Raw genomic sequence first — 19,833 nt, 5'->3', positions numbered from 1 at the left:
CTTCCTCCGTAGGGACCTCCTAAAGCATACTCTTCAAAGGCTGTTAAAGGCTTGAAGGTTCATACTGAAATGGCCAACTTTGTGCACTAGCCTCTGAAATCCACTAAAATCTGATGACTAACGGCGCATGAAACATAGACCCTCCATCTCCCAGGCAGAAGTATAGAATATAATTAGCGCACTAACCGGTTTGGCTTAGTGGATAGAGCATAGGCCTGTGGATTGAGGGGTCCCAGGTTCGATTCTGGTCAAGGGCATGTACCTTGGTTGTGGGCACATGCCCAGTAGGAGGTGTGCAGGAGGCAGCTGATCGATGTTTCTCTTTCATCGATGTTTCTAACTCTCTATCCCTCTCCTTTCTTCTCTGTAAAAATTCAATAAAATATATTTTTTAAAAAAAGAATATAATTAGCAAATGCCTCCGTTATAGATATTCTAGATTTGGGCCCTGTCCTCTACCACTTCCTGGCCATGTGACCTTGGGAAACTTGTCTAATCTGTTTCAGCTTCAGCTCCCCTCCCCCCTCTCTATAAGGGAGAGATAATAGTTCCTTGAGGGTTAAAGGAGTGAACGTTTATGAACAGCCTGGCACCTAGTAGGTGCTCAATAAATGTTAGTGTCCTTCTTACCAAACTCCTCCCCCGCCCCTCCCATTTGCTTTGGGAGAACTAGGCCCTCTATCTGAAGGGTTTTATATAGTCAATAGAATGAACCCATTGGCTTAGACACTGGAAAAAAATTTTAGTCTGACTTAAAAACACTTAATCTGTGGGGTAAGTAAAATGAAGACTGGACCTCCCATGAGAGTGCCAGTTATCTCTCTTCTTCATTAAATGGCATCATCCCTAAAGCACTGGTTTATTTAAGACAACTGGGGATATACTAGTGCCTCCATCTGCAGTGCAATTTACTTATTTGTTTTTTTGGTCTTTTTTTTAAGAACTTGGGATTGTGGCTTTCTGAGTGGGTGTTGCCTTAAACAGGGATATCATCTAAACTCTACAACCATTAACATTAACTTAAAGGAGGACTGGAATCCCCTCCCTGCCCCGCGCCCCCCTCCCCCATCCCCCCTCCAGCCCCCCCAACACACTTTCTTTCTTTTTTTAAAAAATATATTTTTATTGATTTTAGAGAGGAAGGGAGAGGGATAGAAACATCAATGATGAGAGAGAATCATTGATAGGCTGCCTCCTGCATGCCCCCTACTGGGGATCAAGCCCGCAACCCAGGCATGTGCCCTTGGCCAGAATCGAACCTGGGACCCTTCAGTCCGCAGGCCAACGCTCTATCCAGTGAGCCAAACCTGCTAGGGCCACACACACACTTTCTGCAAGCGTTCTGTGTGGCGACTTTCAGGAACTCAGCCTAGTAAGAATCTAGGTGCAGGGAAATACCCTACTCTGCACCGTTCAGTTACCATGGCAGCTGTGGAAGCCCATGGCTGGTGGCTGCAACTGGCTTGCAGGGCGGGGAGGGAAATGGAAATGCCATTATCTGCTCAGCCAGCTGGTCCTGCTCGTTCCTAGGGCCCCAACCTGTGACTATCTTGATCTTAGTAGTCGAGCGTGTTTAGAAAGCTTGGAGATAAGCGAGGAATGCTAATATCATGTGACCACTGAGTGACATCAAGAGCCATTTTACAGGTCCAAAGTAAAAGATTTTCTTATGTCAGCCAACCAGGTTCCCTGGAGAGAGGCTAGACCGGACACAGCCATCATCAGCCATCAGAGCCATAATCGGCCGTTGGGACGAATGGCTTCTGCTCCCATTCTTGCGAGGGACTTGCTTAGAGGCCTGGGATGAATTTCCTCAGGAGCCAAGTAAAAGTCAGGAACAGTTTGAGATCATCGGATGGGATGGAGCACACAATTCCATTTATCTGCTTTTAATAAACTTCCCTGAGCAGAGGACGTGATTAGAAATGAGTTCCTGGTGGTCTTGCCTTCAGTGTCCTAGCGAAGCCCCATTTAAGAGACATTTGCAGATCTCCTTTCAAGCCAGCGTGGCCTTTTCATCCCCTCAGCACCGAACCCATTTGAACCTGGAAAAAGGCGGCTAATTGTGTTAGGCTCGAGCAGAGATCCATGCTGGTTGCCTCAAAAGGGTGGGCTGAAGTGCTCCACTTGAGGTCCGAGGTCTGAGGGGAAAGAGGTAAGAAGCCACAGCACCAGAGCTGTGAGCACCAGGAAGCCAAGAGACGGGAGCCCTCCCTCCCCGATCGGCCTCTGGAGTTGGTTTTGCTGGACTCTGCGTCTCCGTTAGCTGACAGCTGCCTCTCCCTCTTTGTCTCTTTCTCAGCAATGGGTGACGAGCCGGCAGATGCGGTTTGAAGGTGGGTTTCAGGGCCGCTGCAACAAGCTGGTGGACGGCTGCTACTCCTTCTGGCAGGCGGGGCTGCTCCCCCTCCTGCACCGCGCGCTGCACGCCCAAGGTGAGCGGAGCTGCTGGCGAGGGCGAGGTGGTGGCCTGGGCTGCTCACCAAGCCACAGAGCCAGCGTGCATTTCCAAGGGGTTGAAATAGCTCTGTCTCTCCTGGATGTTGAGTTCCCACCCAGTCTGGGACCTCGTCTCAGGCATGCACGTGCAGATTCGGGTAGGAATTGGTTCCAGTGGTTAGGGGGTCACGGCTGCTTCACACTGGCTGTGCCTAGGGGAGGCGGGTGCCTGTCCTGGGCTCCAAGGTGACTGCCACCTCAGCTGGGTGTGAAGCCACAGTTTCCAGTGCAGTGCTCTGTATTCGTCACATCAGAACCGAAAACCCATGCTGCGCCCATGGCAACTGCATAAAGGGGCAGAGAGCCAGAACACACAGAGAAAAGACCCGCCGTGTCTGTCTGGCTGCATCCTTGCCACCTCAGAAACGTATTTTAAAATGTTGGAGAGCCCGGCCGGTGTGGCTCAATGGTTGGGCGTTGACCTATGAACCAGGAGATCACGGTTCAATTCCCGGTCTGGGCACATGCCTGGGTTGCGGGCTCAATCCTCAGTGGGGGACGTGCAGGAGGCAGCCGATCCATGATTCTCTCTCATCATTGATGTTTCTATCTCTCTCTCCCTCTCCTTTTCTCTCTGAAATAATATAATAATAATAATAATAATAAAAGTAAAAAAATAAAATGTTGAAGAATCTGAAACACAGGTTTGTCCCACGGGCACTACTGGAGTGGAGGGACCCGTGTTCTTCTGTAGCGTCTCCACTGGGTGTGCACAACCAAAGCAGTTAGACAGCAAGCAAGGCCTCTGGGAGCCTCCCCTGATTACCTCCTGAAAGCTCAGCCGCCTGCTGACTCCTGAATGATCTCCCCTGACTGTTTTGTGTGAGAACAGGATGTCCCCGAGGAAGCAGTGGGAGAGGGGAGGTGTGGCTCTCTGCTGGGTGCCGATCTGTTCTTGAGGCGAGGTCCCTTGGCTCAGGGGAAGCTTTTCTTTGGACTTGGTGGCTGGGCAATCAGTTGCTCAGCTGGAGAAGATGAGATTCTTTTCTACTGCCCGCCCCACCCCTAACGCAGGCGTATACACGTTCTCTCCTTGTTTGGCTGTTCTTTCGGAGCCCCTTTCTTTAGTTTCTTAATTTCACTTGAGTTGCGGCACTTTTGAGACTGAATTGAAGTAAGCGGGGCCTCTGTCCTGTCCTCCCATTCGCTCTGTCTCGGTCTGTCCTGAGATGCTTGGCCTGGGGCCCCTGGGCTTCCGGTCTCAGGGCCGTAGACCTACCAATCCCCTGACTCTGGCCTGACCACTACAGTGTGTGTGTGTGTGGGGGGGGGGGGGGGGGGTGGGGGTGGGGGGGGGGGGTTGGGAATTCGCCTAGAGTCCAGAAATAATACAGGGTTTTAGTGAACTTTTTATTGGAACTGGTGAGACCGAGCCCCTGGTAAAACCATCAGCCTTGCACAAACCTGTCTCTGGCAGGGGTGAGACGCAGTCACCCTGCAGTTGCCAGGAAAATGCGGAGAGAGCTGTAACAGGAGCACCACGTGCCAAAGTCTTCAAGGGGGGCCCCGGTTGACATTTTGTTTATTGTAGCACCAGCTCTGGAGGACGAGTCACATCCAAAGCTTTGCCCGTGGAAAGGTTGCCTGGGAATCTTGGTGCTCCCAGCTTTCTTCATGCCTGGGAGAAGGCCCGTGTTGGGCCGACACTTGACACTCGCGATCCTCAGAAACAGTGGGCTTGGGCCAGGCAGGGTCTGGGAAGAAGGGGAGTGTCTTGAACGGTGGGCCAAATGCTGATGTTGGGAGTCAAAAGGAGTTGCAGTGGGGAAACTTATTTAGAATAGACTGTGATCAGAACTAGGCTTAGAGCATTCTGCATGGAATTCCAGTTTCCGCGGAGAGCTGACTCCAAAAAACTCATGGCAGGGATCTGGGTTGTGAAATGGCAGGTGATGTTTGTTTTCTTTCTTTCTTTTTTTTTTTTTTCCAATTTTTCTACAATGACTTTGTATTTCTTATATAAAGAAAACTAACAGAAGTTATTTTACAAAAGGATGCAGGGAAATTACATAAACAAAACAAGTAGCAAGGTGGGGAACATATTTGTGACAAACCATGAAGGGCTCATGTCTTTAATTTGAGAAAGTCATCTGGGTCAACAGGGAACAGCGAAACAACCCAGGTGAAAAACAGGCACGGGCTCTGAACAGGCAGGTTCAGGACGGACAGAGAAAGAACTCACGGACTCGGGCAACAGTGTGGTGGGAGGGGTGGGTGGAGGTAGGAGGGGGAAGGGGGGGGTAAATGGTGATGGAAAAAAAGTTAAAAAAAGAAAAAGAAGAACTGCTATTATTATTACTTCTACAACTGCTGCTGCTGCTGGCAGCTGAGACTCACCAAGCACTCACCTTCAGCCAGGGACTGAGCTGAGTCTTTCACATAGATTTCCTCATTTGACCCTCAAAACAGCCTTTTGCAATAGGTGCTATTGTTATTCCCATTTTACAGATGAGGAAACAGTACATCGAGGGTAAGCGACTTGCTTTATAAATCCCTGGTTGACACCTATGAAGGTGTCAGAGCTCTGCTCGGTAACCACCATGGATGGCCATCAATCACGCGAAAAGGCAAAGGCAATAAACTGCAAACAGAAACAGTGGGGCACTATTCGTTTTTTGCTATCAGACTGACAGATTAGAAACCTTGATACTCTCTGTAGGGGAAAGTGTGGAAAATGCACGTTTGTACTATTAGTTGGGGTGGAAATGCGTGCATCATTTTTTGGAGGGTGGTTTGGAGGCATCTGTTTAAATTATTTAAACCCTGCAAGTGCACTGTCAGGTATTTACCTGCAGTGATGTGAGCAAAGATGTGTACTGAAGTGGAGTTTTAACAGAAAACAACCCGCTGCCCAACAAAAGGTCAGCCGTTAAGTAAATTATGATCCCTCCATGCAGTGCTGCATACAATGATGTGGAAAGCTCTCCAGGACACAGCCCAAAGTGCGAAAGGCCAGGCCTGGAGCAGTCCATGGCCTTTCCTAGACTCGGGCACAAAGCCCCTTTAACAGTGGGGGCCTCTGGGAGAGGGGAGGAAGGCACTTCCTTCTTAAATTTGCTCTCTGTACTATACTCTGCTCTCCCCCTCCATTTGTTTTTTGTTTTTTATTGTGTGCATTGCTACTTTTAGTAGATGAATAAATACTCGTTTAAAAGGCGGTGATCCTATTGCTAACTAAAAAGATAAACAGGGATCGACATAGGTCAGCACATGAACCCAAGCTGGACCCTGACTCTGCGAGTGGCTGTCAGTAGTTCCTGGGGGTGGATGCCTAAGGCGTGTAGAAGACAGTGTTTGAGTAGAAGCATGAGTTATTGGTGTCTTAAAAATATCAAATACTGACTAAATTAGTGAATTATTTGGAATTGGTGGAGGAATAAGAAAGCAGCAGGCCTGTGAGTTTCTGTCCGGATTGGTTCCTCATTGCTTGTTTGTTCTCGGGGACATGCCCCGGGCCTGTGTTTGGCCACCTGTGAAATTGAGCTACATGTGGCCGCACCTGTCACTTACTGTTTGGAGGAACTTTTCATTTCTTAGATAAAAGGAACCTTTGGAATGCAAAATGGCATGATAAGGAGGATCTGTAATTTCAGGGAGAGGCATGAAGGATTTAAAAGCTGACTCCAGTGCACAGTGTCACCCTGTAATCATATCTCCCTTCATCTCACCATGATTCCGTGTGCGGTGTGCAAATTCAGGTTCTCTGGAAGCTGCTTGTCGAGGTTATGAACTTGGAGCTCTCAGACTGCAGTCGTGTGGGAGGTAACCGAAGCACTCTGTAATCTGTCCGACAGTAAACATAGCATTTTCTTTCCAGATTCTAATTTTTGTGATAGGTTATCATTTACCTTATAATAACAGCCTTTTATTTCATATAGGATATGAAATAAAGGTATATTTTATACAGATGCTTAATGCTATTATCCTAAAGTTTAATAAATATGCATTTTAAAATAATAGCTTTCTTGAGATAATTCACATGCCATACAATTCACCCATTTAAAGCACACAATTTAATGGTTTTTAGTGTATACATAGAGTTGTGCAGCCATCACCATAATCAGTGTTAGAGTTTTTATCACCCCTCCCCCCCAGAATCCCTGTACCCATTAAATATGCTTCTTTAAAGAAGAAATTACAAAGGCAAAATCAACAGTGTGATTACAGCATATGTGTAATATATATATATATAAATATATATATATATATATTTTTTTTCTTTCTTTAAAACCCATGTAACCCAACAAAAGGGGAAATATGTGTAGCATATGATACAGGCAAAGGATAAATATAATGGAAAGCTAGATTGGTAAAATAGATTCTTGGACCTCAGAAGACAAAGGACCAACAGACACTCTCAAAAAGAAATACAACTAGTAAATAAAAGTCATGGGACAATTTCACTCTAATTAGTAATCAAAGGCATGTAAATCAAAACAAATGATCAGGTACTGTTTCTTTTTAACATTTTAAATACTGAGGATTTCTTAAGTAATCAATGCTGGAGGTAGTACAGGAACATCTTAAATTTTGCTGGTGGCTATATAAAATTTTAAAGCAGTTTATCAGTTTCTAATAAAAGCCTTAAAAATGTTATTCCCTTTACCTGAATAATTCCACTCCTGTGACTCTGTTGGAAGAAAGTAATTCTAACACAGAGAAGCCTCACAAAGATGTCTATTGCAGCATTTTTTAGTAATTTTGCAAGGAACTGTAAAACATTGGAAATAAGGAAAAGGAGATAAGGTGAAGTCCCTTCATAGATGTCTGTATCTTCTACAGAGTCAGCTGTGCTCATAGGTGGGGAAAGAAGAAAGGGGAGTAATTAAAGTAGTGCGAGGGATTCAGTGAGCATGCGCTTCGCTGAGCGAGCCTGAGGGGGGCCTCAGAGCTCCCTCCTGCTGCTGGGCTCAGTTCCTATGTGCCTCTCCAGAGTGAGCATCTCAGGGGCCGAGCATGACCAGGTGTTGAAGATGGATGGTGTTTGTACATGACCCTCAAATGTCCACTGCACCACACTGAGTGCTCAAACCAGGAAACAGTGATCACTTTCCAGCTGCCCCATCTCTTCCTCGCTCATTTCAGAAATTTGTAAACATATGTATGTGTGTGTGTGTGTGTGTGTGTATATATATATATATATATATATATATATATACGGCATATATATATATATATATATATATCCCACAATTAAATATTTTGCTTATACACTCTCTCTTATATACTGCATTTACTGTATTGCAGTATATAACATTGACAAATTTTTATCATAGAAGATTCTATGCTCATATATATGAAAGTTTTGGCCCACTGTCTATATTAATACAGTTACCTTGTGCATCCACTTAATGAAATGCTACATAGCTCTTCAGAATGATGGTTATGAAGATTATGTAGTAGAACAGGAAAGTTTATATCTATAGTGTTAAATGAAAAACTTAAGATATAATCTATAGATGTAAAAGGCTAATATGCTAAGTGTCCGACCAGTCGTTATGATGCGCACTGACCACCGAGGGGCAGACGCTCAATGCAGGAGCTGCCAAGCTGCAGTGACTTGGTAGCAGCGGTTCTTGGGTGACGCACCCCAAAACCTGAGAGGAAAAAGCATGATTCCTCGCAGAGTCATGTGATTCCACCTTCGGCCGTGGGTTATGTTGTTGCTGGGGCACTGTTGACCCTGAATCTGGTTTACTGCACACTTGCATTTGCGCTCCATACCCTGTATGACAGCAACTTTGCAGAGCGCCCTCTCGCACTCCGGGACCCCTCGGGAGATGTTGGAGGGCCAATTTCGGCCCTGATCCCCACAGGCCAGGCTGAGGGACCCCACCTGCTGCAGGGACCCCTCTCACTCTGCAGATGCTGGGGAGGGACCGTGGGGGGTTGGCTCCAGGGTGTATCCGGCCGGTCTCACCCAGTCCTGCCCTGCTGGCCACCTTCTAATTAATTTCTTTTCAATGTCCAGGAATCCATGCACCCAGTCACTAGCGAAATAATAACTATATAGAAAATTGCTTAGAAACAAAGAAAAAATGGCTTTCAATTGCCATTTACAGATTGTTTGCTATCTTTGAAGCCCAGGTATCAAAGTATAAAATTGACCAAGGACTTAAAGAACATCTTATATGTGTATTTTTTAAAGCTGTTTTTACTTTATATTTTTTATCCTCACTTGAGGACATTTTTCATTGATTTTAGAGAGAGGGGAAGGAAGAGAGAGAGAACAATGTGAGAGAGAAACATCAATCGGTTGCCTCCCACATGCACCCCAACCGGGCCACAACCTTTTGATGCATGGGATGGTGCCCAACCTACTGAGCCACGCCAGCCAGGGCCTAGATGTGTATTTTTTAAAAAATCAACCCCATGTAAATGTTTCCACCCTCATCTATCTCTCGGTGATTTGTCCCTCCTCCCCACCTGATTACCATGTGGCCCACAGAATTCTCTGATCATACTGATAGAACTTTAGAGTGAAGAAGCGCAGTACTTTAGTATTATTATCACAATTGCCCGTTTCTACTCTGGCTACCATGTTACATGATACAGGAGGGCAGTTCCTAGCAACGCTTCTCAGGAACGTTTTTGAGCCAAGAGTAAAGTTGGAGAATTCCCTTTGGAGATAGATTAAATTCAGGCTTAGAAAAGTAGAACATGCAGGCATTATCACTCCTGTTAAGAGTTCTCTTAGCGCCGAAACCGGTTTGGCTCAGTGGATAGAGCGTCGGCCTGTGGACTGAAAGGTCCCAGGTTCGATTCCGGTCAAGGGCATGTACCTTGGTTGCGGGCACATCCCCAGTAGGAGATGTGCGTGAGGCAGCTGATCGATGTTTCTCTCTCATCGATGTTTCTAACTCTCGATCTCTCTCCCTTCCTCTCTGTAAAAAATCAATAAAATATATAAAAAAAAATTAAAAAAAAAAAAAAGAGTTCTCTTAGCTAATTAGAGTCTGGTTAACAAGTTTCCGAGATGAACAGTGGTTCTCAACCTTGGCTGCACATTAGAATCACCTGGGAATCTTTTTAACATCCTGATTTCTGGGCCTCATCCTCCGGAAATTCTGTTGCTTTGTTACTAATGTTGTGGCCCCACCCCATAACAAAGAAACAGAATTTCCGGAGGATGAGGCCCAGAAATCAGGATTTTAAAAGGATTCCCAGGTGATTGTAATGTGCAGCCAAGGTTGAGAACCACTGAGCTAGAGGAAGTGCCTTCAAAGCCCAGTCTGAGGAGGAGTGGGCCAAGTCAGGAGCAGTAACAGGTCAGCCTGGAAAGCCGAGCTCCTAGCTCGGCCATGTCTGCTACGTATGTGGCTGAAGACGGTCGTCCTAGGTCAGGGGTCCTCAAACTACGGCCCGCGGGCCACATGCAAATACAAATATTGTATTTGTTCCTGTTTTGTTTTTTTACTTCAAAATAAGATATGTGCAGTGTGCATAGGAATTTGTTCATAGTTTTTTTTTAAACTATAGTCCGGCCCTCCAACGGTCTGAGGGACAGTGAACTGGCCCCCTGTTTAAAAAGTTTGAGGACCCCTGTAGATAGTGGGTGACTTGAAGCAAAGCAAAAGCCACTCTGCACTGCTGCTCTTGGACTCGTGTCAAGGTCCAGGGGAAGGAACGTGTTATGGGACTTGGGTGAGGATATCAGGGGAAGGAACGTGTTATGGGACTTGGGTGAGGATATCAAGTAATTTCAACAGTAGTCCAAGAAGAATCGAGGGAAACCTTGACTGTTCCCATTGGGTAATAAAATGTGAAGAAGTGATGGGTACTGTGCTGGGCTTCAGACAGGCTGGGCCACACTGACCCTTTGCCTTCCTGCAGGTGACCCCGCCCTCAGCATGAGCCACTGGATGTTCCATCAGCAGGCGCTGCAGGAGTACATCCTCATGTGCTGCCAGTGCCCCGCGGGGGGCCTTCTGGACAAGCCTGGCAAGTGAGTGCCTGCCCTCCGGGAGGCGGGCTGGAGAGGGGACAGCGGTGTGGACCTCAGGCCTCCTCAGAGCCAGATGGCAGCAGGTGCCCACCTTCAAAAGCCCGGGTTCCCTTTCCATCCAGCTGCTGGTGTGGCATGGGGAGAAGCACCCCAACTCCGGAGCCTCCTTTGAGTGCCGTCAATCCTGGCACCTCCCCTGCCCACCCTCTCCCCCAGTTTACATGCACTTCCCTCTCCAGACAGGCAAACAGATTGCTGGGTTGGTAGCTTTTCTTTCCTCTTTTTTTTTTCTTTTAACCAAACTGACTTAAATAGAATAGGATACAGAATTTTAAAACCCTTGAGTATCGTAAACAGATATAATCACAACTATTACAGAATAGCTTTGGGTGCCAAATAAAAGAAAAAGGGAAATCAGATAAGTTCTGTTCCCTCTGCTTCTCACCTGCCAAATGTGCTCTCTCTCTCCCCCTCCCCCTCCAACACACACACACACACACACACACACACACACACACACACCGCTGCTGCTGTCAGCACCCAGGGGAAGGCCCAGCTGAAGGCAGGTCCTCAGCAATTTATTGTGAAAAATTTGGCCTGTTTCTAGACATTTTGGTGTTTTTGTTTGTTTTTTGAGAAATATATTAACTCAGCACCAGCGCTGCCCAGAGGACCCCTTTCTGGAAGGCAGCGGGAGGGACTGGCTCTAGGATGACAGCGCCTGTGCCTGGCAGGGCTGAGGATGGGCTTTCAAAGGGCCGCTGGGGAAGCCGGGCTTCCTGGAGCTGCTGAGGAGGGCGGGGTGGGGCTGCGAGCGCCTGGCCTCTGAGCCTGTGGTCACTTTGTTGAAGGCTGTGCTGGGGGGTGGGGGTGGGGGCCGTGGGGAGCGGAGGGGCACCTGCTCAGAGCTGCCCTGTCCTTGCAGGTCGCGGGACTTCTACCACACCTGCTACTGCCTGAGCGGCCTGTCCATAGCCCAGCACTTCGGCAGTGGAGCCATGCTGCACGACGTGGTCCTGGGGGTGCCCGAGAACGCTCTGGTAAGGCACCCCTTCCCCACAGGGCCCCCAGGACGGCCACCCAGAGAGCAGCCATGCTCCTGCTGCAGAACTGGCTCCGCCTGTCTCCTGTGCGGAGGCCGGTAGGTGGCGGTCACCACCCTCCTGTGCTGACAGCCCATGGGGGAGGACGTGGCTGTGGAGGAAACACACCTGGAGGCAAACTCGAGGTTCTTGGTGGGGGCTCCAATCTGCACCAGTTTTGTGCCTCTATCCCAGAGTCTAGGTAGGACCTGGGCCGTTTACCACTAGTTTCCTCTCCGAGGAGCTTCTCAGAGGCACGGAGTTCTGCCCCGGCCCTCACTGTGTGGCTGGCGGTGTTTCCGGTGTTTCCAGAGCTCTCAGCTGCGTGCCGTGTCTCCCGGGGAAGCCTTCCCAGCCCACCTGCTGGAAATGAGATCGCCCAGAATGCTCTGCCATGCGCCTTGTTGTGCCCTTCACAGTGTGTTTGCTTTTGTCTGCTGCCGTCGAAACTGTCAGCCGCATGCGGGCAGATGTTCACCACCACAGCCAGCCCTGAAGCAGCCTGGTCGCAGGATTGTCAGGAGATGTTTCCAACAGAAGCAGCACAAATGGCCAGTAGATGGATGAAATCAGAGTGACAGCCACTAGCTTTTTCAAGTCTTAACATTTTCCCATATTTGCCTCCTATGCAACCCTCTTCCATTTTTCTTCCTTCCCCCTTCTCAGCGTAACCCAGTTCTAAATTTGACCTTCATCGTGCCTGCAGGTGTTTTTGTGCTGTTACTTCAAATGCATGATTCTATAAATAATGTAGAGAGAGTTGTCTTGTATGTTTTCAGACTTTTATAACAGTACCAGAGATCCTGTGCACGAATTCATGCATGGGTGGGGTCCCTTGGCCTGGCCAGTGGTTGGGGCCGATGGGGGCTGTCTCGCCCAGTCCCTATTAGGGTGATCGGGGCTGGCCGGCTGGAGTGGGGGAGGTTGGCTGGCTGGATTGGGGCAGATCAGGGCCGGCTGGCAGTGGCGGGGAGGGGCAATCAGGGCCGGCTGGCAGGGGTGAGGGTGGGGGGGTGGGGGGGGGACGGGGGGGGGGCGGGGGGGGGGCTGCGGGAGGTTGACCCACCCCAAGAGGTTGGCTGTGGGAGTGCACTGACCACCAGGGGGCAGCTCCTGTGTCGAGTGTCTGCCCCCTGGTGGTCAGTGTGCATTCAAAGTCGACCCATGGTTTGGTCATTCAGTCTTAATGGTTGCTTAGGCTTTTATCTATATAGATCTACTGAGCCACTTCCTCTGCATTGCTTTTCTCACTGACCTTTAGTTATACTGTTGAGTTTTTCTGTGTTCATATGTGTTGCTCTAGTTTAATCATTTTAGTGACTACACGATCTTCCCCTGTATACATGTATCGCAACTTATTTTCCTAGTCTCCTGTTGGTTAACATCGAGTTGGTTTCAGTTTCTGCAATGACAGGGTCACAGTGGACATTGTGATGTCAGAGTTTTTCTAGGAGAGACTTGCTGGGGTGAAGAAATCCACACCCCACCTTCACGGATGGCAGTGGGCCTCCCCACGTGCCTGTGCCCTTTCACACTCACAGGGCACTGAGCCGCCCCAGTCAGCTCTTCCTCTCTGCCAGTTTGATAGTTTCGTTTTTGCATTTCCTTGCTTACCAGTGAGGTTGAGCATCCTTTCAAATGTTATGTCTCTTTTTGTTATGTCTTCTGTGAATTGCCTGCCAGCTCATATCCTTTGCTTATTCTTTTCTTCCTGATTTGTAACTTTAACTGTTTACCCTTTCTTACATATTTGTCGGAGTTCTCTCATACATGTCAGTATGTTCCTGACACTGATCCTGTATCAGTGGTGTGTGTGTGCGAATCTCTTCCAGTTTGTGACTTGCCTTTTCACTTTGTTTTTGGTGTTTTGTGTTGAATAGATGATTTAAATTTTAAAGGTAACAATTTTATTTGCCTTTTTGGTTTTTGAGGCTTCTTTTTTGGGGGGTGGGGGTGGTAGGTGGTTACCTAAGAAATTTTTTCCTATGCTGAGGTCATAAATATATTTCCTTCTAGACAGTTTAAACTTTTGCTTTTCCCATCTAGATTTTTAATTCTCTTGGGATTCATTTCTGTCTGTGGTGAGGGTTGGATATAATGTTATCTTTTTTCCATATGGATAACCAATTGACCAGCACCATTTATCGACGTTCATAACCTTTCCTACTGATGCGCATTACGTGTGTCATATGCTCAATCTCTGTATATGAGGTGACTGTTTCCGGAGACTGTTGGGTCCCTCTGGTCTGTTGGTCTATCTGCACTGTCTTAAGCAAATCTTAAATGCAGGTAGGCATGTCCCATCCACCTTGTTCCTTTTCTTTAAAGTTGTCTTGGCTATTTTTTCATTTTAGCTTCTTCCTGTGAATATAGAATCAGCTTCTCAAATTCCACAAAAAACATCTTATGGAATTTTTATTGGCATTGCATTGAATTTAAGATTAATGGGAGAACATGACGTCTCATTATTAAGGCTTCCTGTTGGTGAACATAACCACGTCCTTCAATGTCTTTTATCACTTTCTCCATAGAGAACTAGCATATCTTCTGTTAGATATATGTCTAAGAAATTTATAGTTTTTGTATCTATTGTGACCTGAATATTTTTCCCCCATTATATTTTGTAATTGGTTGTTACTAATGTATAGAAATGCTATTGATATTGATATTTTAATTTTGTATACAGCAACCTTGCTAACCTTTCTTAATAGTTGTAATAGTTTATCTATAGAATCTTTTGTATTTCCTATTTAGAGAGTAATGTCATCTTCAAATAGGTTTTGCCTTTTCCTTGCTGATTCTTAAGAATTTTATTTCTTGTTCTTGCCTTCTGGTGTTGGCTACAACCCCTCGAGGGTGTTGACTGGAGGTAGTAATAGAGGCTGTTCCTGTCTCGCTTCTGACTGTGCTGGGACAGTTTCTCTAATTTCACCAGTAAGCGGGATGCTTGCTGTGGGGTTTTGATACTAGTAAATACTTCATATCAGGTTCAGGATGTCCCTCTCTATTCCTGGTTTGCTAGGTTGTTTTTGTTCCTTAGTGTTACATTTTATTGAGTGCTTTTTCTGCACCTGTTTTTTCTCCTTTAATCTAATATGATATGCTTACTTAATAAATATTCTGATGTTAATCTTACATTCTCAGGTAAGCCCTTCTTAGTCATAGTGGCGTATGAGTGTGTGTGTATGTTTGTTTAATACATACACAGTTTGCTAATGTTTTTGGGCTAGTATTTTTATTTAGGACTTTTTGCATGTATGTTAATAAACTTGATCTAAATTTTTGTTTTGTTGTTGTTTTCCAGTTTGTTTCAGGATAATATTATAGCCTCATAAAATTAGATGGGTATCTCTCCCCAACCCCTTTCTTCAGTCTTTGAAAAAGTTGGTATAGGTTAGAGATTTTCTGTTTCTTCTAGGTTTGATAACACTTGCCTGAGAAACCATCTAGGCCTGTATTTTGGGAGGTGAGGTGAGGAATGATGGTAGCAGAATAAGCTTGTTATTATAGATTTATTCCATATAGGTTTTTTAAAAAAATATATTTTATTGATTTTTTTACAGAGAAGAAGGGAGAGGGATAGAGAGTTAGAAACATCGATGAGAGAGAAGCATCGATCAGCTGCCTCCTGCACACCCCCTACTGGGGATGTGCCTGCAACCAAGGTACATGCCCTTGACCGGAATTGAACCTGGAACCCTTCAGTCTCCAGGCCAACACTCTATTCAGTGAGCCAAACTGGCTAGGCCTCATATAGGTTTTAAAGAAATTCTTCTTAAGTTTGTTTTGAAAATTTACTTTTTATAAATTTATTCACTTTATCTGAAGTTTTATACATTTGACATGAACTTGCTCATAGTATTCTCTTAAAAGTTGTAAAATCTCTCCTGCAATTATGACCCCTTCTTCATTCTCTCAGAGTGGAAGAAAGTCCTTAATACTGACCGAGGCTTGTGCCCTGTCACAGACCTAAAGTTTCTGTGATGTAGTAGAATACAAAAGTACTTAAATACTAGAGGCCCAGTGCACAAAATTCATGCAGGGGCGGGTCCCTCAGCCCAGCCTGCACCCTCTCCAATTGGGGACCCCCTGTTGGGTCCCTCTGGTCTGTTGGTTCATCGGGCCTAAACCGGCAGTCGGACATCCCTCTCACAATCTGGGACTGCTGGCTTCTAACTGCTCACCTGCCTGCCTGCCTGATTGCCCCTAACCACCTCTGCCTGCCTGCCTGATCACCCCTAATTGCTCCCCTGCTGGCCTGATTGCCTCCAACCGCTCTCCCCTGCCGGCCTGATCTCACCCCCAACTACCCTCTCCTGCCTGCCTGATTTCACCCCCAACTGCCCCCTCCTGCTGGCCTGATCACCCCTAACTGCCTCTGCCTCGGCCCCCACCACCATGGCTTTGTTCTGAAGGAAGTTGGACATCCAGAAGATGTCCAGTTGACCCGGTCTAATTAGCATATTACCCTTTTATTAGTATAGATCAGGGATCCTCAAACTACGGCCTGCGGGCCACATGCAAATACAAATATTGTATTTGTTCCCGTTTTGTTTTTTTACTTCAAAATAAAATATGTGCAGTGTGCATAGGAATTTGTTCATAGTTTTTTTTAAAACTATAGTCTGGCCCTCCAACGGTCTGAGGGACAGTGAACTGGCCCCCTGTTTAAAAAGTTTGAGGACCCCTGGTATAGATTATATAGGATAGGATTGCTTAAATTGTGTGTGTGGGGGAGGGGTGGGGGGGCGGGAGGGGAGCCTTTTTTAGCAGGAGGAGATGCTCTTGGCAGACAAAAATACATAATCCCTATATCTGGACTGATAGCCAGCCATATGCACTATACTGCCAAATCAGTTATTAAAAAATTGAACCACTTTCTTACACCTTAAACCCAACAGCTGTTGCTCTTAAAACCCCTCATCAGTCCCCACCTTAGGTTCTGGCTTTGCAGTTCACCCAGATTAGGTTCTGATTGATCGGTTTCTATTCCAATCAGTGTCAAAAGCTCCGTCTCTGGCAGCCATTGACTCCTTGCAGTTCACCCAGATTTGGTTCTGATTGGTCAGTTTCTATGCCAGTCAGCATCTCAGGGCCTGATCCACAGCTGCTGTGACAGCTGCGGATCAGGCCTTGCCTCTCTCTCTCTCTGGGCCTCCCCAGCAGCTGCAGCGGCTGCTGATCAGACCCTGCCTCTCTCTCCGGGCCTCACCAGCAGCCACCCCAGCTGTGGATCAGGCCCTGCCTCTCTCTCTCTGGGCCTCTCTCTGGGCCTGATCTGCAGCTGCCATGGCAGGGGTGAGGTTGTTAGGCCTCGGGCCCAGCCCCTGGCCAGAGGCTAACGACCTCACTGTGCCCGCCTCCCCCTGCCCACCCCCTGCTGCCCTGCCCACCCACTGGCTGTCAGCCTTGCTGATAAGAGCCTATGGGCCATGGGGGAGGGACCTAGAGGTGTTCCATGTACTTCCTGGTGACTGGTTGTCCGTCTGGTTGTTTAGGTCATGATGGCCCCTGGCCTTATATAATGTAGATGGCCTGTCACCTTTACTGTGAAATAGGGTTGTGGTTCTTTATTATAAATGTAAATTCATGTTCATTATTTTAATTAGAATATATATAAAAGTTTAAATAAGAAAATTTAAAACAGTCATATCACTATATCACTCTTCCTATTTTGGTATATGCCTAATTTTTGCCTGTCTATATATATCACAGCTACAAACACATTTTTATTGTGATATATTTTTATTTTTTAACTGCACCTTTTAAATTACAATATAAACATAAAAGATTTATAAAACATTTTTCAGAAAAAATGACATTTTTCTAGGTCGTGTACCTAAAATATCCTTCCCTTGAGTTGCACATACTGTAACTCAAAATTACAAACAAATTTTCAAAAAGTAAGTTTGGAGTAATATTGTGTATACTATTTCCCCCACTTAATATTTATAAGCATTTGCCCGTATCATTAAGTATTTGAAAGCATGTTTCTTACTGGCTATATAATATTCCTTTGTGTCCCATGTACCATGAAATGTTTTTATCAGTACCCTGTTGTTGAACATTGGCTTTGTGTGGTAAATCTCTGTGTGTATCTCTGATGATTACTTATGATACATTAAAAAAAATTTTTTTTATTGATTTATAGAGAGAGGGGAAGGAAGAGGGAGAGAGAGAAACATGGATGTGAGAGAGAAACATCAATCGGTTGCCTCCCACATGCACCCTGACAGGGACCAAACTGGGCATGTGCCCTTACCGGGAATCAAACTGGCAACCCTTTGGTGCATGGGATGACACTCAGCCAACCGCCACACATGGCCAGGGCCTTATGCTAAATTCTTACAAGTGCATTTAATGGGTCAGATTTTCAAGGACGATTAATTAGCATCCGTTCTTCTCTTTGCAGCAGCCCACTCACCCCGTGTACAACATTGGACCAGACAAGGTGATCCAGGCCACCATGCACTTTCTGCAGAAGCCGGTCCCAGGCTTTGAGGAGCGTGAGGATGAGACCACAGCAGAACCTTCCACCGACTAGAGGACACAGCGTCCCGAGTCTCCGTGTTCACCGCAGTCAGTGCTCACCTGTGCAGACAAGGTCTATACGTCTCGGTAATGCTGCGTTCTGTGCTGCACAAGCCTTGGCCGCTCGGGAGCTGTGACCGCCCTTCTTTGTCAACCAGAACAAAACCAATGGCTCTGGGTTTGGAGAACACAGTGGCATGGTTTAAAAAAAAAATTCTTTTCACTCCGGACAAACCAAAAGTTTATATGCAGCATATAAACCAATTTGGGCCTGGCCAGGGTTGGTTGGGGAACAGTGCATGCTGGGAAGCAGCTCCTCCCTACCAGCTCTCCAGCCTGGACAGTCCTATTGAAATAAATGACGTCCATGAGTATTACAGCATCGACTGCTGCGATTCCCACTTGCACGCCACCATGAAGTTGCCAGAAAGGTGCCCTCCCATGGGGGAATAAATCTGCTCCATGCCAAGGGAGGGGCTTTGGGTCCCACCAAAATGAATTTTCCAGAAAAACAAGCCCAAGGCTCTTCCCTCCCTCCCTGTCATTTGCAATGGAAAAGAGTGGGGTCCCTCCACACTGGAGAACTGAGCCACACCCCTCTGGAAGGCCACGCTTGGTGCTTGGTGCAAGGGCAGGATTTGCTTCAGCCCTGGTGTGGGAAATCAATTATGAGTGGAAAATGAACCTCCAATTCAACTCTGTGCCAGAGGAAGCAGCCCCGGGGCCCATGCCCTCACTCCACCCCATCATGTACCACGAAAAACCCTTCTGATGACCTCAAGGCAGTGCCTGCAGTCCATAGCCATTCTGCGCGTCTCCACCTCTTTTTCCACCAGAGCCCCAGCCCACCCTCCTCAAAGACTGTTGTCTTCTCTCATCCAGAGTATTAACACTACTAAGTCTTTCACCTTAATTTCTGACTCAGGATTTCTTCACATCCTGCCCACTCCAGGCTCAGAGAAATAAAATCAAGTGCTGGACAAGCTGACTGCTGCTGAGGCAGTCGCCGCGTAAACCTGGTGTGTTCAGCCCCTGCTGCTCACACGGAACCCTTTCTTGGTCAGTGGGGTGTCGAGTTGGGTCATCTGTCCAATGCTGCGGTCACAGCAAGCTCCAGGTCGCTGTGGGCTTTCCTGTAGGCAGCCACGGGCGGTGGGCAGATGAGGCTCTTCTAAAAAAACTGACCATTTGCTGCCTCTGATTCCCTATTGCTTTGGCATATTGGACTATGTATTACCTCCTGGAAGTAATAAAAGAATAACATTTTCTCTGCTGTCTCTCATTTGTGACTGGTACCAGGAAAATGCCTTCAGGATGCCGTGTTAGAAGGCTGCTCTCGAGCATGTCTCCCCGTGAGGGAGATTCCACACCACGTGCGTTAGTGATCGCAAACAGGTCCGACGTGGGTTCCGCCCTCGTGTGCCTTCTCCAGTGGAGGACGCAGGGCCTAACCAGGAGTGGGGAAAGCTGTTTCCCAGGTTCCCTGGAGCAGTGCGGTTTGCCCAGACTCTGCACACTGCGTTTCATGGTCTGTCTAGGTGTCTGTCTCCTTGACCTGACTCTAAGCAGGGACTGTGCTCCTGAGTCCGAAAGCGGGGAATGACCAGAAGGGGGAGCTCTCAGGCCCTACGTGGTGCACAAAGTGCAAGGGGGAAACTAAGAGCCCGTCCCAACTTCCTTCCCCTTCATAAAAGAGCTTTCTCTGTGTGTTAGCCAACTTGACTTGCAGGTGGCTCACTGTGGTCGCATGCACAGGATTGCAATTCCTTGCTGTTT

General features: G+C 47.0%; 1 protein-coding gene across 2 annotated transcripts in view; it reads left to right on the top strand.

Moving 5' to 3' along the window:
- Positions 1 to 19,327, top strand: part of FNTB (farnesyltransferase, CAAX box, subunit beta) — a 61,274-nt gene extending 41,947 nt beyond the window's left edge. For both annotated transcript variants that reach the window (XM_070418365.1, XM_070418356.1), the window contains 4 exons: positions 2,303 to 2,435; positions 10,333 to 10,444; positions 11,370 to 11,484; positions 17,939 to 19,327. In XM_070418365.1, the coding sequence (XP_070274466.1) occupies positions 2,303 to 2,435; positions 10,333 to 10,444; positions 11,370 to 11,484; positions 17,939 to 18,070 (492 nt within the window). In that variant the 3' untranslated portion in view covers positions 18,071 to 19,327. The remainder of the gene's footprint in view (positions 1 to 2,302; positions 2,436 to 10,332; positions 10,445 to 11,369; positions 11,485 to 17,938) is intronic.
- The last annotated feature ends 506 nt before the right edge of the window (positions 19,328 to 19,833 follow it).

Source organism: Myotis yumanensis, unplaced genomic scaffold (genome assembly GCF_028538775.1).
Source record: "Myotis yumanensis isolate MYYU_CA2020_CCGP unplaced genomic scaffold, mMyoYum1.0.hap1 SCAF_1, whole genome shotgun sequence".
Taxonomy (NCBI): Eukaryota; Metazoa; Chordata; class Mammalia; order Chiroptera; family Vespertilionidae; genus Myotis; species Myotis yumanensis.
The sequence above is the reverse complement of the archived record's forward strand: the minus strand, read 5'-3'. Positions and strand labels throughout refer to the sequence as shown.